The sequence below is a fragment of the Dipodomys ordii genome, unplaced genomic scaffold (assembly GCF_000151885.1).
Source record: "Dipodomys ordii isolate 6190 unplaced genomic scaffold, Dord_2.0 Scaffold1, whole genome shotgun sequence".
Classification (NCBI taxonomy): domain Eukaryota; kingdom Metazoa; phylum Chordata; class Mammalia; order Rodentia; family Heteromyidae; genus Dipodomys; species Dipodomys ordii.
The window spans coordinates 63,663,139-63,679,754 of NW_012267217.1; the positions used below are offsets into that span (position 1 = coordinate 63,663,139).

Consider the following 16,616-nt stretch of genomic DNA (forward strand, 5'->3'; position numbering starts at 1 on the left):
TGTGTCTCTAAAAGAAAGCAGAAGATGGCAAAAAAAATTAAAAGTACCTTTGTGAGCCAGGCGCTGGTGGCTCACGCCTGTAATCCTAGCTACTCAGGAGGCTGAGATCTGAGGATCGCGGTTCAAAGCCAGCCCCGGCAGGAGAGACCGTGAGACTCCTATCTCCAATAAACCACCAGAAAACCGGAAGTGGTGCTGTAGCTCAAGTGGTAGAGCGCTCGCCTTGAGCTGAAGAGCTGAGGGACAGCGCCCAGGCCCAGAGTTCAAGCCCCACGACCGACAAAAAAAAAAAAAAAGTACCTTTGTGAAATGTTCGTAAATATTATTAAGTGAAAAAAGCAAGGTGCCCAACAGGGAGAAAAGGAGAAAATTGTTTTTAATGTACTATGTGATTTTTTTTGTTTCTTTTGTATGTTCTTCCCCCTATGGTACATCCTTTGTTATTGTGTTTGATTTTGGTATCCTGGTATTGTATATACATTTATTGGAATTAAGGAAGGGAAGGAAGGAAGACAGAGCTTGCAAAAAAATAATGTTGTAGCTGGGCATTGGTGGCTCACGCCTATAATCCTAGCTACTCAGGAAGCTGAGATCTGAGAATCCTGGTTCAAAGTCAGCCTGGGCAGGAAAGTCCGTGAAACACTTATCTCCAGTTAATCACTAGGAAACCAGAAGTGGCGCTGTGGCTCTAGTGGTAGAGAGCTCACCTTGAGCTGAAGAGCTGAGGGAGAGCGCCCAGGCCCAGAATTCAAGCCCCATGACTGACAAAAATAAATAAATAATGAAAAATAATGTATACTCACAGAAAGTTATAGGACATCGCATAAAATGTTGCCCATGGAAAAAAAGGAGATACAGTACAGGTTTCCAGGAGTATTTGCTCTGCACTGCAATCTATGGCCTGATGAAAAGGAAAGATTTCAGCTTGGTGGCTCTTGCCTATAATCTCAGCTACTCAGAAGTTTGAGATCTGAGGATCAGGGCTCAAAGTCATCCCAGGCAGGAGAACCCATAAGATTCTTATCTCCAGTTAAACACCAAACAGCCAGTAGAGTTGTGATTCAAGCAGTAGAGTGCCAGCCTTGAGCAAAAAAGCTAACGGACAGTGCCCAGGCCCTGAGTCAGCACACGCACACAAAAGGTTTTTCCAAAAATCAGCCTCTTCCTTAGGAATTTTAAGAGACATTTGTCGGGACTGGGTGAATTGTTTTTCTGGGGTGCAACCAGTCACCCACACAAAGCCAAGCCCTTGCAATAGAATTCAATACATACCATCCCAAACTGGACTGTCCTTTGTATAAAGCTTTATTATTATAAAAATAATACGTGGTCAGGAAAGGAAATCCATCCACCTGACTCACTCTCTTCATCGCATTTTTCTGGGATGGAGGTTTTTTCCATAATTGGAATCATAATGTGTCTCAAATTGGTTCCCTTTTGCATTTAGTTATTGTATTATAAGTATTTCCCCATGTCTTGACACAAGTTGTGGCTCTGTCTCTCCCTCAGCTAGCTCCTCTCACATTCGATTCTACTTCTTGCCACCATTTCAATCCAGTGGCTTTTCTGGCATCTTTGGTGGCAGGGCAGAGCTGCTCATGGCCAGACTCTTGGCATTCTTGATGTTATAGAGTGCATACATGACACAAGCCCTCTGTTCACAGATGGAGGCCAGAGTTCAAGGCGCCCCCTGGTGGTCTGGAGCGGCAAGGCTCCGGTCCTGATGGGGGCCTGTTAGGTATTATGTAAGGTCACATCCTCCATCACCTCTTGGCAGATACAAACTGAGCCTTGGAGATGCTTGACGTTAGTGTCAGAGCTGGGGTGCAACCTGGCCTTGCTCTTGCATGTGTAATTCCAGCTCTGCAGAAAAGAGTTCTTCAAAGCATAGAGGGGAAACTGGGCAAATTGAGATTCCCCCCTTCCCACCCACCCATGCCTCCCAACTTCCTGGTGCTAGAAGCCCTGGAAGCCAAGGCCCAGAGGCCCACTGAAAGACCGGGGAAGGCCAGAGTGTCACTCCACGGACTGACCCTGATGGCCATCTATCTCAGTGCCTGAGTGGATCCAGAAGGGCTGCTCCACAGATGTCGGCTGCAGAAATGGCGGGGGGCGGGGGAGGAGGGGGGGAGGAGGAATGGATGCACCATCAGGAGAGCCAGGTGTCCTGACAGAACTCAGGAAAAACAACTGGGAAGAGATGCTGGGGGTGTGGACAGAGGGAGAGACAGAGCTGGATGGAGGAACAGAGGAGGAGAGGTCTCCTGCCTTCCTGACCAGCAATTGGAGTTCCCCTTCTCCATCAGTGTGCAAGCTGGGCACCACATCTCCAGGTGGGTCAGTGTGTGGGCTTGTCACCAGGGGCTGGGACCCATCTTCTGCTCCTACTCCTCATGGTGGCCTTGGAGTTGGGAGGGGCTAATGGGGAAGAGGAAGACACACAGATGCCAAGTGCAAGGCACCCAGTCCTGCCTGGGTTTCCATAAGGACCGTCTTGCTGTTAGGAAGCAGGAAGCAGAGGCTGAAGCCTGCTCTGGACTCCCTGCTCTGGGATGGGAGGTCTTAGCTGCTGGAGGCTCGCCGCATCATTACCGCCACCTCTCACTTCTCCAGAGCAAGACAGGTTTTTCTCAGGTGTTGGGTAAAGGGACATTCACTCCTGATTACACCAGCTAGGGAGCAGCGTCCCAGTGTCACAGGCCAGCACACGCTCTTTTGATTAGTTGGAATCATCCAGAGAAACAGAGCCGATCAGATCTATGTGTGCAGTCACGTGCTGCTTATCTAAGAGGGTATGCATCCGTCATTGTGCAAATGTTATAGGACTTGCTTACGTGAGCATAGAATGTGATCCGTTACACACCTAGGCTGTGCGCAATAGCCTACGGATCCTAGAGCCACGATGAGCAAAACAATACGAGATTAAATCGAGCACAAGAGAAAATAAGGTAGCCAAGAGATGCAGTGAGAAGAAAAGTGGGAGGATTGAGGGTCGTAGGGATGGCTCAAGCGGTGGAGCACCTGCCTGGCAAGGCAAGACCCTGAGTTTAAAACCTAGTGCTGAAGAGAAGGAAGAAAGGAAGGATGGAAGGATGGAAGGAAGGAGGGAAGGAAGGAAGGAAGGAAGAAGGGAAGGAAGGAAGAAGGGAAGGAAGGATGGAAGGAAGAAGGGAAGGAAGGAAGAAGGGAAGGATGGAAGGAAGGAAGAAGGGAAGGAAGGATGGAGGAGGGAAGGAAGGAAGGAAGGAAGAAGGGAAGGAAGGAAGAAGGGAAGGAAGGAAGAAGGGAAGGAAGGATGGAAGGAAGAAGGGAAGGAAGGAAGAAGGGAAGGATGGAAGGAAGGAAGAAGGGAAGGAAGGATGGAAGGAAGGAAGGAAGAAGGGAAGGAAGAATGGAAGGAAGGAAGAAGGGAAGGAAGGAGAGAGAGAGAACAAAGAGAAAATGGGAAAAAAGAAAAAAGAAAGAGAGGCAGATGGAAAAAAGAGAAAACAGAGAGACAGCAAGAGAGGCCGTTTTATACGCAGAGTGCATGCACTATAAAATAATGATAGCAGCCAAGCGCCGGTGGCTCACTCCTATAATCCTAGCTACTCAGGAGGCTGAGATCTGAGGGTCACCGTTCAAAGCCAGCCTGGGCAGGAAAGGCCATGAGACTCTTATCTCCAATAAACCACTAGAAAACTGGAAGTGGTGCTGTGGTTTAAGCGGCAGAGCGCTGGCCTTGAGCTGAAGAGCGCAGGGACAGTGTCCAGGCCCAGAGTTCAAGCCCAAGACCAACCAAAAAAAAAAAAACAACAAATAAAATAATGATAGCAAATGCAGAGACCAGTAGGCAGTTGTGGTCATCATGAGGTGCTCTGTGCTACGCGTGTTCACATGGATTGTGTGCAGTTGTTTGCACCAGCATCAGCCCCTTCCTGGGAGAGACGATCGTGCTGCGCCGTCGGAAAGCCTGGGACCACTTTCCAGCTCCCTTAGAAGCCTACGAAGCCCCCTTCAGGCTGCGGTCATTGCTCACATGGCTCCTCGCTGTTGTCAGGTGTCACTTCTGTAGCGGAGGGATTCCTGGAAACTCTCAGGAGGGAACTGTGGAGTCCGTGTGTCACAGTTCATCTACAGCAGAAACAAAACCTGATGGTTCTGGAATTCATGCCTGGAAGGGCGGTTTTGCTCCAGGACGGCCAGATAAGGATCTTAAAACTGGGCTTACAGTCTGGCTTTGGGGGAGATGTGGCAGACTGCAAAGTGAAGTCCTATACGATCAGGCCCATTGAGAAGCCCGGGGCCTTCGCACAGCCTGTGCACTGCCGTATTGTATGCGGTACGTGTTCAGGTTTGTTGTCCAGAAAACCAGGTGACAAAATCACCTAAGGGTACTTTTTTCCCCCCTGGAACTTGTTGAGGAGTACATGACTGTACTACACACACACACACACACACACACACACACACACACACACACACACACACACACACGGTGTGTGTAAAGCCTGCAAAGGAAACTTACTCTTAACACAGCTCTGTCTGTTTTGCCTGGTGCTTTCAGAGGTGGCCCAGTGCCCATGACTGAGGCCTGCCAGACCACCCCAGATTCCCAAGAAATTTCCATCTCCCTCCAGGGCCGGGGACAGACCATGGCTGGCAGTGCCATGGGGCGGGTCCCCTTTGGTCTAGCCCTGAGCCCACACGAGCCTTGACCTTATTCTCCCTCTCAGCTGCTTTCCAAAATCTCTGCCCCACATGTGCAGTTACCCAGCTGCCTCCAGGAGCACCAAGACCCACTCACCCTATGAGATCATCCCGGGGGCTGGGGGGTGGAGTATGGCGCCTGGGGAGCAGCTGGGGAGCAGGTCACTCCCGAGCAGGGCTGAGCGCTGAGGACGGCTGGGATGATGGTGGGTGTCCTTCATCCTCTGTGCTCCGGGTCTCCCCTCTCCCCGCTGTGAAGGTTCCGGGTGTCAGATAGCCACGGATGTTCCGGTCAGCTCCCTGTCCTGTGGGGCCTAACGTCATGCCAAGTCCGGAATGAGCATTCCTGAAGAATGGGGTTGTCCTTGTGTGGGAAGCCAGCGAACCGCCAGCCATGGTACATGAGGTGGAAATCTAGGAATGCAGTGATAAGGCCTAACAAGCAACTACGCCTGGACAACGTGTGTTCTATGTGCAAGCGCTATAGTTCACAGTGACAAACTGAATATTAGAGGCTCACAAATTATGATTCACCTTTTCTTGCCTGCTCCACAAGGCGAAGGAGCAACCTTGGAGGGTGTTGTGGGAGGTCATATTCTGGGTGGCGTGGCGCTACCAGTGAATTCATGGCGTCAGAGAAGTGCAGAGGGCAAGGGTCCACGTGATCTCAGGGCCGTGGGGTCGGCAGAGCTGTGGGTTGTGAATGCTACCAGCCTGCTGCCCTCAACTCTGCGGGGACACAGAGCCAGCCAGGACGGGGCATTTGATGACGAAAAAACCATGAGGACATGGCGGCTGAGCCAGAAGGAGAAGACAGGGCAGAGACCTCATGAGATCCCTGTGCAGGCCGACTGGGTGTCCAGTACACGTGGATTGACCTCGTGCCCTGCCATTACTATAGATCTTTGCTGCCAAGTCACTGTACCTCATACGGTTCCATGGACTTTATAACATATGTCCATTACATTATTGAAATAGACAAGGATCCTGCTTAGCCTCTTCCTCCCCCTCCCCCCCCCATAACCTAGGCTTTACCTACCATTAGAGCAACACTGTTGGGGTTTTCTGGAAGTGAAAGGTAGGAACAGGAGACAAGAAAGCCACCCATGTTCATGACACAGGCATGTGGGTAGGGTAGGAAGTGAGCATAGCAATGGGCCTTAAAAGGCCCAGAAGCAGGCTGGGAAGGTGGCTTAGTGGTAGAGTGCTTGCCTAGCATGCATGAAGGCCTGGGTTCAATTCCTCAGTATCACATACACAGAAAAAAGCCAGAAGTGGCACTGTGACTCAAATGGCAGAGTACTAGTCTTGAGCAAAAGAAATTCAGGGACAATGCCCTGGCTCTGAGTTCAAACCCCAGGACTGACACACAAAAAAAAGGGCCCAGAAGCCTTTGTCCCCGTGGATCATGCATGTGTTATGTACGTGCCAGGCCACCTCACTGGGCTGGAAAGTAAAGAGAGTGGAAATGGGGGCAGGGAAGAAGGGGTGGAAAGCTGAGGGGGGGGGGAGTGAAGGGAACGATTCTGTATGAGGCATCTTGCCCATAAGAACCAGGATTAAACCAAGCATAGTAGCACACACTTGCAATCCAAGCACTCAGGAGGCTCAGGCATGAAGATCGCAAGTTTGAGGCCAGCCTGGAATACCTAGCGTGTTCCAAGCCAGCCTGGGCAACAGAGCAAGACCCTGTGTCTCTCAATTTAAATCAAAAGAACATAAAAACTGGTGAAGATTGCAAATGGTGCCTATTGATGGGCCCTGGAGGCTTTGCGGCTGACGGCAGTGAATGGCTCAGCAGAGCTGTGGGGAACGAGCAGGGGGCGCATGACAGGTGGCTGGAATGGGGCAGGAGAGGGACACCGAGGCGCGGGGCAGACATGAGGGGCCTCCACACTGGGCTTCCTGCAGAGCTACCTTTGGGGGCCAACTGGCTAGAGAAGGACAACATATGGGACCCAATTCTTGTCCCCACGCCTGGCACAGGGCCTGGCCGGGGACCCCCGTGGAGGGCGCTCTGCTGTGGGTGGAGGCATAGGGGTTTATTCCGGAGTGACCACAGCACAGCTCCACACACTGGAGTTTGCTCCAGAGCCACATCTCTCGAGTTAGAGAAGAGGAAACCCAGGCTGAGAGAGATAAGAGACTTGCTGGAGCTCCGCTGGCCTGAGTGGGGCTGATGTCTATCTCTGGGGTTGTACTCACGTCCTGGGGCCATGGCTTCTGCCACGGGCCAGGGCTGATCAAGGGCTAAGGACAGCCAGCTCCGGGGTCCCAGGGGACAGGGTCTACCCTGAAGCCCTCAGAACTCTGCGGGTGGCCTTTGTGCACTGGACAGATGTGCCCAGGTCTGACCGGTCGCTTGAGACTATCACAATGCAGGAACGCAGGACTCTGGAACAATCCTTGTCCTTGATCGAGTGGCTCACTTGTCCGTGAGTCCTTCCCTGAGGCTGGTTTCCTGTGTGCCCAGGAGAGGCCCAGAGGAAGCCCCAGCCTGCGCTGGGGAGAGATGGACGTGTCCAGCTGTCCAGGCTCCCTGCGTGGGTCAGCCAGGTACAGGAAAGGAGGACAGACTGTTCCAGGAGACACGTAACTGAGTCACAGAACTGTCCCCGGGCTCTTGGCACAGTCAGGAGGGGGCAGCCACAAAACTCTCCCAACACAGGGATGGTGGGGTCTAGATGCATCCCATCATGCCCTGCTCTGGAGACAGACCTTAATCTGAATGAAGACACAGAGTCGTGGAAGAGGACCAGAAGGCTCAGAGTCGTGGAAGTGGACCAGAAGGCTCAGCGCACGACCGTTTCACGTGGGCCTCCACCTAGGCCTCCGGATGGCAACTTTCTTTGACCCATCTCTGCCTCACCCACTCAGGGCTAATCCTCGAGCCAGGCAGGACTGCTGCAGATGCTGGAAGCTTCTGGAGACTGCAATGAACAAGAAGACAAGACAAGGGCTAGGAGTGAGCAGGAGGGCCCGGCCAACAGTGGCTGGGCCGGGTGGGAAGGTGGGGACACCGCCCCCCTCCCCGGTTTCTGTAATCAGGAAGTTCTGTGCAGCTCAGCTTCCTTTCCCTCCCTGAGCGTCTGAAACAGGAAGTCAGTCAGTTAAGCTGGTGGCAGCAGCTGAGAAGCAACTGAGAGGGGTCAGGCAGCGGCCTGGCGTGGGGCACGTCGCTGCCCTCGGTGGTGTGAGGGGCTTACGGGTGGTGGTCCATCTGGCCCAAGAGGCCCACGCCCACCATGGTCCTTGGCTGGAACCATGGCAACATCACCCGCTCCAAGGCAGAGGAACTGCTCTCCAGGGCAGGCAAGGATGGCAGCTTCCTCGTGCGGGCCAGCGAGTCCATCCCCCGGGCCTATGCTCTCTGCGTGCTGTAAGTACACGACTCTCCTCCCAGCCATTTCCCTGGGCACTGCCACTATGGAGGGGTGATCCTGAGGGAGAGTAGCTGGCGATTGGCAAGGGGCCTACCACCGGGCTGGATTGTTCTTGATCACGGGTGCGTGGCCTGACCTGTTCTCTACACACACACACACACACACACACACATACACACCACCCTGTTTAGTCTAGAGCCCCACCAAGGCCAATCTTGCCCAACCGAGAACCTTGATGCTCATCTGTAGCAAGTGCTGGAGCTCTCAGAACCCCTCCAGGCCTGGCCCACACCCAGATCTCTAGAAGCTGTGGTGCCAGGGGCTTCCTGGGGCTCCAGAAGGAGGAAAAGGGAGGATCTGGGCTCTTTGAGCTGGGTAGACGCCCAGGGCTCACAAGTGGATCCGGAGAAGGGGGAATTAGAAGCAGCTCAGTCAGTGCAAGGGTCGCTCAAAGGTGCCCAGCTCACTGATGACAGTGCCCAGAGACGTACAACAATGGCAAGAGGACGTTCTTCTGGTGTCCAGGCTTTGGGGTCTGGCATAAGTCTCCATTTGGGGACCCAAGAGTCTTGCTGGAGTTTAATCAAGAAAGGACTTTGCGTTCACCTCAACTTTGCATACCAGTTGAGGACAGAGGAAGGCACTGTCACCTCCTGTATGGGTCCTTTCTCGCTCGGTCGTCCCCACCCACTGGCTGTCTCCCTCCCAGCAGCTCCCCACCCTGGCAGCCCCGCCTGTGTGTTTGAATGAGCCAGTTGTCTAAACAGAGGAACCAGACCTGGCTGAAGGCTCTTTTCCAACGCCCCGTGGTGGTGATATAGGAGGGAGACCCTCATTCCTGCAGTCCTGTGGTCTATAACCACGTCCCACTTGGGCCTCGGGCCCAGTCAGAAAGCGTGTGAGCCTTCCCACGTCTCAGGTGGCATCTCTCCGAAGAGCCAGGCCTGCTCTCTCAGGCAGGAGGGAAGTGGGCTGCTGACCACAGCCCCGCTCTGAGCCCTGACTCACGCCCGGATATGCTGAGCATCGGTTGGTCTGTTTTCACCCTCAAAACCACCCCGAGCATGCACACATCCATCTGGCCCTGCAGAGGAGGCAACTGAGTCTCAGACAGGTGAAGTGAGTGGTAACAGTCAAAGCCAAGGTCATTGGCTCCCACCGGCTCTGCTGCCTACCCTGTCTTGACCCTAGGCAAACTGGCCCTTAAGTAGGCTAGGAGCCAGGGAAGGAAGGGTGTTTAGCCTGGTACTAGAGACCCCTCTCTGGCTCTCAGCTGGCTGACCACTCTGGAGATCCGAGTTGTAGGTGGCCCCACAAGAGGGCCGGAGGCATCTTCAGCATCTCCAGGTAGCCCTAGATTTTCTCTTCTGGCCCAGTGGGATTCTGGCCAAGGGTGACTGTTGAGCTGGCCCAGTGCCAAGAGCCGGCCGGGCTCTGTGCCCGCCTGCTTCAGCAGCAGCCCTCTGGCTGGGCGTTGATATGTCCTGGCATGCAGATGCCGATGGGGACGGGGTCTCTCTGACTCCCAGCTGTGAGCAAACTGAAGTCTAAGCGGGCAGAGCCCTGTTGGGGACCCTAAGAAAGGAGCCACCATGGCTCACCCTTCTGCTCTGGAAATAGCCATGTGGAGAAGGATCCCAGCACCGCCCCCCAGGTCTCAGGGGGCCTCAAGGGGCTGGAGTTTCTGAACTTCCTCTCCTGTCCCCTCTGAGGAGTGAGGGGGGCGCGGGCAGGGCCACCCACAGCTGGTTTGAACGTGTCTGGAGGTCTGGGAAGTGTGCGGCCTTGTCAGGTGAGGCCTGGATGTTGTGAGAAGATTTCTCTGGGGAGGAGGCAGGGGGACACGGAAAGCCAAGGCTGCCCTCCCCACTACCCACGTGACCGAGGAGACCCACACCCTGCCCTGCATTTCCTCTGGAGAGGTCAGCCCCGTCACCTGCCACCAACCAGGGACGCTTTGCTCTCTCCTCCACTGCGCAGAAAGCCCTGCTTTATGGGGCAGGGTATCTGCTGTGGGGAGACCCCAGTGCAGGACCCCCTGGTCACACTCCAGTTCTGCCCTCTCACAGCAGGGGCTGGAAAGCATGAGGTTTTTGTTTTTGTTGTTGTTTTCGGTTATGGGGATTGAACTCTGGGCCTGGGTGCTGTCCCTCAGCTCTTCAGCTCATGATGAGCACTCTACCACTTGAGCCACAGCGCCACTTCTGGTTTTCTGGTGGCTCATTGAAGATCAGAATCTCACAGACTTTCCTGCCTGGGACTGGCTTTGAACCACGATCTTCGGATCTCAGCTTCCTGAGTAGCTAACATGATAGGCGTGAGCCACCGGTGCCCGGCTGAGCACGAGGTCTCCTGTCCTCTTCACTCGGCCTCCCCCAGGCCTCCCCAGGGTCAGCCCAGCTCCAGGTCCCAGCATGGACCTGTCTGTGCAGTGTGGTGTGGGGGAGATGGTGGCGCTGGGGGTGATCAGCACAGTGGTCTCCCCTCACTCAGGCTGCGCAGTCATCCTGGAAGCCTGGCCCAGCATTGTCAGCACTGTACCGGCCCACGTGGGTCAGCTGGCCACCACCCAGGATGGAGCTGCCCATTTGGGCCGCTCTCCCACCCAGCCACTCCCTAGAGAGCTGGACTCCGCTAGGGGACAGGGAGACGTGTGTCTGCCTTGGCTTGGAAAAGAGGGTCTGCCAGCTGGGCAGGGAAGCCGGCTGCGTCTCGGTCCACACGTGGCCTCCACAGCTGTCCAGGAACCATCCGGTCAAGTTCTTTCCCAGCCACTCAATGTCAGACAGCCCTGGACTTGGTGGCACAGCAGGAAAAAAAAAAAGACACAGAAGGACATTTCTTGCCAGCATTCCCTGCAGAGGAGTCGTTCTGCCTGCTAGGAAGCAATCTCACGACAAGCGTTTGGAAGGAGAGCAGGCCCTAAGGCTGCTCTTCTAACCAGGTGGCCGCGGCTGGCTCTGGGTAACAATGAAGGCATGAGTGCTCACACTGGACCAGATCCATAATCCTCACACATATGAACAACTCTGATAGGCTGGTGCCAGTGGCCCACGCCTATAATCCTAGCCGCTCAGAAGGCTGAGATCTGAGGATTGCTGTTTGAAGCCAGCCAGGACAGGAAAGTCCATGAGACTCTTATCTCCAGTTAGCCAGCAAAAAAAAGCCAGCAGTGGAGATGTGGCTCAAGTGGTAGAGTGCAAGCTTTAGAGTATTAAAAGCTAAGGGTTGTCACTAGCCTTGAGTCCAAGTCCCAGCACACTGGCACATATACATGAGCATGTGCGCACACACACACACACACACACACACACACACACACACACATACACACCTCAATTTATGTCCACGATGACCTTCAGAGGATATACCACCATCAGCACCTTCCAGCTGAGGAAACTGAGACACAGAGCAGTTATGGAACATACCAGATTTGTAGGATGAACAAGTGGTGGGGCCGATACTTGCATGGCTTCTGGGAGGAAAGACAGCGAAGTCAGCAAGTTGGTGGTGGCACAGAACACTACAGAGAAGGCACTTGATTTTTGTTTTGGTTTTGCCAGTTTTGGGGCTTCAACTCAGGAACAGAACTGAGTTCTGTTCCTGAGCTTTGTTGCTCAAAGCTAGTGCTCTACCACTTGAGCCATGGCTCCACTTCTAGATTTTTTGGTGCTTAATTGGAGATAAGAGTCATGGACTTCCCTGTCCCGGCTGGCTTTGAACCATGATCCGCAGATCTCAGCTTCCAAAGTAGCGAGGATTACAGGTGTGAGCCACCAGAGTTCTGCCAGAGGAGACCCTAGCAGGACAGAAATGGCCAGCAAAGATGCCAGCCAGGACCTGTAGCATGAGTGGTGGGTTACCTTCTCTCTTGTTCCAACATCCTTCCAAAGCTTCTGGAAAATTCATATGGCTCTCAATAGCTTTGTTTTGCAAATGAAAAGAGGCGGTGTTTCCCACACTCAGTGTGGGCAGTAACCAGGGAGAATGCTGGCACAGGCAGGAGCCAGAGCCAGAGGCCCACGAGCTCCTGAAATTTGCCACACGTGGCTTTGGTGCCGTTCCAATGTGTGCCTATCTGATGCTTAGCAAAAGACAGCCACCATCTTTATTATTAGCATATATTAGTGTGTGTGGGGGGAGTTCATTGACAGTTCCACGCATGCATACAACACAGCCCAATCAACTTCACCCCATCATTCTCCCCCACCCCACTTCCCCTTCTGAAGACGATTTCAATAGATTTAATTGATGGAACACTTTTTTCTTTTGGTAGTACTGGGGGATTGGACTTAGGGCCTCGTGTTGCTAAGCTGGCGTGATATGCTGAGCTGCACCTCCCGCCTTGTTTTTCACTGATTATTTTTAAGATAGGGTCTCACTTCCGGCCAGGCCTGTGCCTGAGCTGCAGTCTGCCTCCTTGCATGTTTCTCGTCCTCATCGAGATCACAGGCTTGAGAGCCAATGTGTCCAGCTTCTCTCCACGGAGATGGAGTCTGTCGCATGTTTCTGCCTAAGCCGGCCTGGAACCACGATCCTTCCAATCTCAGCCTCCCTAGTAACTAAGATTAGAGGTGTGAGTCAGCAGTGTCTTTTTTTATATGTTTTTTATTGTAAAAACTAGTGTACAGAGAGATGACAGTTATACGAGTAAGGTAATGAGTACATTTCCTATCAAGCATTGTTACCTCCTCCTTTGTTTCTCCCCTCCATCCCTTCTCTCCCCAACTACATTTATCCACCCCGCACCCCTGCTTCCCTCTCCCCCCACCCCTGCCTAAATTGTAAAGTTCATTTTTCAACATAGTGTCTTGTACCTCTCATTGTTACAATGGGTCAACAGTATCCCTATTTAAGATTTTGTTTTTTCCCTTCCCCTCCCCAAATGAGAAAAGCATATATACAAGGTGCAGGGCACCGACATTAAATACCGTGGGGGAGGAACATACAAAGCAACAAAAAAATTACATGGTACATTATAAATACATTAGAAACAATATCAAGAAAGAAAAAACCACTTGTGTCCCTATCTTGGGGTTCATTTAGTTTAACATCCTCTTATCTGGTCATATGTACATAGCTTTTGACCTTTTCTGCTTGTCTCAGACATATACTAGTTGTTGCAAATAAGGGAAACCATGGGACCTATGTTTCTTTGAGCCTGGCTTACTTCACTTAATATAATTTTTTCCAAGTCTTTGCATTTCCTAAGAAATGGGGAGATGTCATTCTTTCTGATGGAGGCATAGAATTCCATCGTGTGTGTGTGTGTGTGTGTGTGTGTGTGTGTGTGTGTATCACATTTTCTTGATCCATTCATCTACCGAGGGGCATCTGAGTTGGTTCCATATCTTAACTATGGTAAATAATGCTGCAGTAAATATAGTTGTGCTGGTAGCTTTAGTATAGTCTTGTTTGTGATCATTTCGGTAAATGCCCAAAAGTGGGATTGCTGGGTCATAGGAGAGCTCTATGTGGCGCTGTAGCTCAAGTGGTAGACACTCGCCTTGAGCTGAAGAGCTGAGGGACAGCGCCCAGGCCCAGAGTTCAAACCCCACAACCAACTGAAAAAAAACAATGCCAGCAGTATCTTGACTGAATGATCCCCACCTCCCTAGGATATGAGGCCCTGCATCAGTACAAGGTGAGATCCTTCCAACAGAGCTGCTGTTACCTACCCCGGTTCATGCCGTGCTGTGAAATCCTGAGGGTCAAGCCTCTGAGGCTGGCTAGATCTGACACACGAGACCTATGGAGGGTGGGGGAGGATGCAAGCTTTCCTGACCACCCTGCATCTTGCCTGTTGAAAAGAGCATTGTGACGCCTTTTCGCTGGGTTAATGTTTTGTTTTGTTTTGTGCTGGTTTTGAGGTTGAACTCAGGGTCAGGGTACTCTCCTTTAGCTTTTTTTTTCCCTCTCTCAAGACTGGCACTCTAACACCTGAGCCACAGCTCTACTTCCGGCTCCTTGGTCGTTAGTTGGAGATAAGAGTCTCACACAGACTTTCCTGCTCAGACTGTCTTTAACTCTGCGATCCTCAGATCGCAGTAACAAGGATTACAGGCGTGAGCCATCAGTGCCCCGTTTTGGGTGACTGTTTTTTAAATTGAGGTATAACTCACATGCCATAAAAATCACCCTTCATGTACTAGTCTACCATTCAGTGGCTTTTAGTACAATCACAATGGCATACAGCAAACACCCCTAGAACTTCAGAGTGCTGACAATTTCTCACAAAGCTCCCCTGTATACCCTTTGGCAGTCACCCCCTTTCCCCTCTGCCAGGTCTAGAAACAGCTGCAGTTCTTTCTCTAAGGATTTGCCTCTTCTGGGCATTATGTCTATGTAGAATTCTTTATTTAGCACATGGTCTTTGGACTGGTTCACGGAGCGTAATGTGTTCAAGGTCAATTTGTGGGGTCACCTGGATCATCCTTTGGGGTCTCCCCCATTGTATGTCTCCCTTGCAGCCCTTCAGCAGCGGAGGGACAAGGATCGGGTCACTTTCACTCTCTGGCTGTTCTAATTAAAGCTGCCCTGGGATCCGTGGCAAGTCTTTATGAGGACGTGTGCTTGCACCTGCCTAGGGGGTATAGCTAGGAGTAGATTTGCTGGGTCATAGGTCATTTTGTGTCTAAATGTTTGGAGGAACGGCTAGACTTTTGTCTCTGAGGGCAGCATGGCTGACACAGCTCCATGAGAGGGCTCTGCTCCCCCACCCCACCCCAGCTGACACTTGTCATTGTCCGTCTTTTGATTAGAGCCACAAGAGACATCTGGTTGTTTCTGGTGTCAGTCCTGGGGCTTGTCCTTAGGGCCTGGGCACGTCCCTGAGCTTTTGTGCTCAAGGTAGCACTTGACCACTTGAGCTGCACCTCCACTTCTGGGGGGTTTGGTGATTAATTGGAGATGAGTTTCACGGTCTTTCCTGCACAGGCTGGCTTCGAACTACAATCCTCAGATCTCAGCCTCCTGAGTAGCAGAGATTACAGGCATGAGCCACCCATGCAGCCTGTTGCTCATTGTGGTTTTATTAGCATTCTTCTAGCGCTTAACCAGGCTGAATTTTATCTTTTTACATGCTTCGTGGCCATTTTGTATCATATTTGGAGAACTGTCTATCCCGAGACTCTGCACAGGTGGAACACTGGATTACCGAGTGAATAGATGGGGTGGGGGCGGGGTAACATATAAGCTAAGGCTGTGCATCTGCCGGGAGCCCACGGGATGCTTTGCATAGATAAAAATACTGCTGGCCATGACTTTTCATGAACTAAAAAAGCAAGTAGCAACTTTTGAGAAGCAGAGGAGCGTAAGACTCATCTGGTTAGAAAATTCCAAGGCAGGAGGGAGGCCAGCCCAGCCAGTGTGACTTCAGAGACTTCCTGCAGGCCTCCGGGAGACACTGAGCTGTCATGTGGGGCCTCCTCAGAGGAAGTGTTCAAAGAGATCAAGACAGGAAGAGGACGTGAGTGAGTGACGCACAAGCGGAGGGTAGCTGCTAGACCAGGGCCGAGCGCCCCGAAGCCTGGGACAGGGAGGGGTCTGGACACACTGAAGACAGAACACCCAAACAGACTAGAGAAAGTGAAGTTGAAGCTAAGAAGAAACGATTGTAACAACTCATGACTCTTGTTCCAATCTAAGAGGAAGATGCTGAGGAGGTTCAAGTGCTACAACTATGAAAAAGCTAACCAGGGCACAGAGTGTTCCAGAAAGGGCTAGGAGCACTTGTATTCACAGCTGTAGCACGCCCTGCCTTGTGGGAGAAGGTGGGAAGGTGGAGAAGAGGTGGGAAACACAGGGGGAAGGGTTTTCTGGGAACCCAGTCCGGTTTATCATCTTGCAGTCAATCATGCTGCAGGGACACACCAGTTGTCCCTACTAACTAGAAAAATGTGATAGTCCCAAGCGCTGGTAGCTCATGCCTGTAATCCTAGCTATTCAGGAGGCTGCAATCTGAGGATCATGTTTGAAGCCAGCCTGGGCAGGAAAGTCCATGAGACTCTTATCTAAAAGTCAACCAAAAACAAAACAAAAACAACCCAAAAACAAAAACCAACATCCAAAAAACAAAACAGTGAAGGGTTGAGTCCCTAAAAATCAGCTGAGCCAACCAGAGAAGAGACGATTATGGGAAGGGCAGGAACGGCAGCAAGTAGTGACAATGTAGCTTCACCTGATGATAAACAGTCTTTTGGGTAGCATTTAAGAAATGGCTTTAAGCTTAAAGTACAGTGTTCGAAGCAGAAAACTCACCGTGCAATCCCTGAGAGCTGAGCAGAAGCCTTGGTAACTTGTTGGCTCAGCCTCTCTTTCTCTCCATGTCTGCATTTATCTATGCATGGAGCCTCCATTTTATGTGTCCATCTATGTACATGTAATAGCAAATCATATTTTAATCCAGGGTTTCTGGGAGTCTAAGCATTTTTCTGTTGAATTAGAATTCCTTCTTAAACATCACATTTGATTGATATTACATGACATGCTGTGCTTTGCAAAATGATTCTGATCTGGTCAGATATGTAAGTTATCCACAATGGC

At 51.8% G+C, this 16,616-nt stretch overlaps 1 protein-coding gene across 2 annotated transcripts in view; it reads left to right on the forward strand.

Annotated features, from left to right (window-relative positions):
* The first annotated feature begins 7,811 nt into the window (after nt 1–7,811).
* The window catches only part of Inpp5d (inositol polyphosphate-5-phosphatase, 145kDa), a 112,961-nt gene continuing 104,156 nt past the window's right edge, over nt 7,812–16,616 (forward strand). Inside the window, exon 1 of one of the 2 annotated variants that reach the window (XM_013010561.1) lies at nt 7,812–8,068. In XM_013010561.1, coding sequence (XP_012866015.1) covers nt 7,935–8,068 — 134 coding nt within the window. In that variant the 5' untranslated portion in view covers nt 7,812–7,934. The remainder of the gene's footprint in view (nt 8,069–16,616) is intronic. The other variant, XM_013010569.1, reaches the window with a different exon arrangement.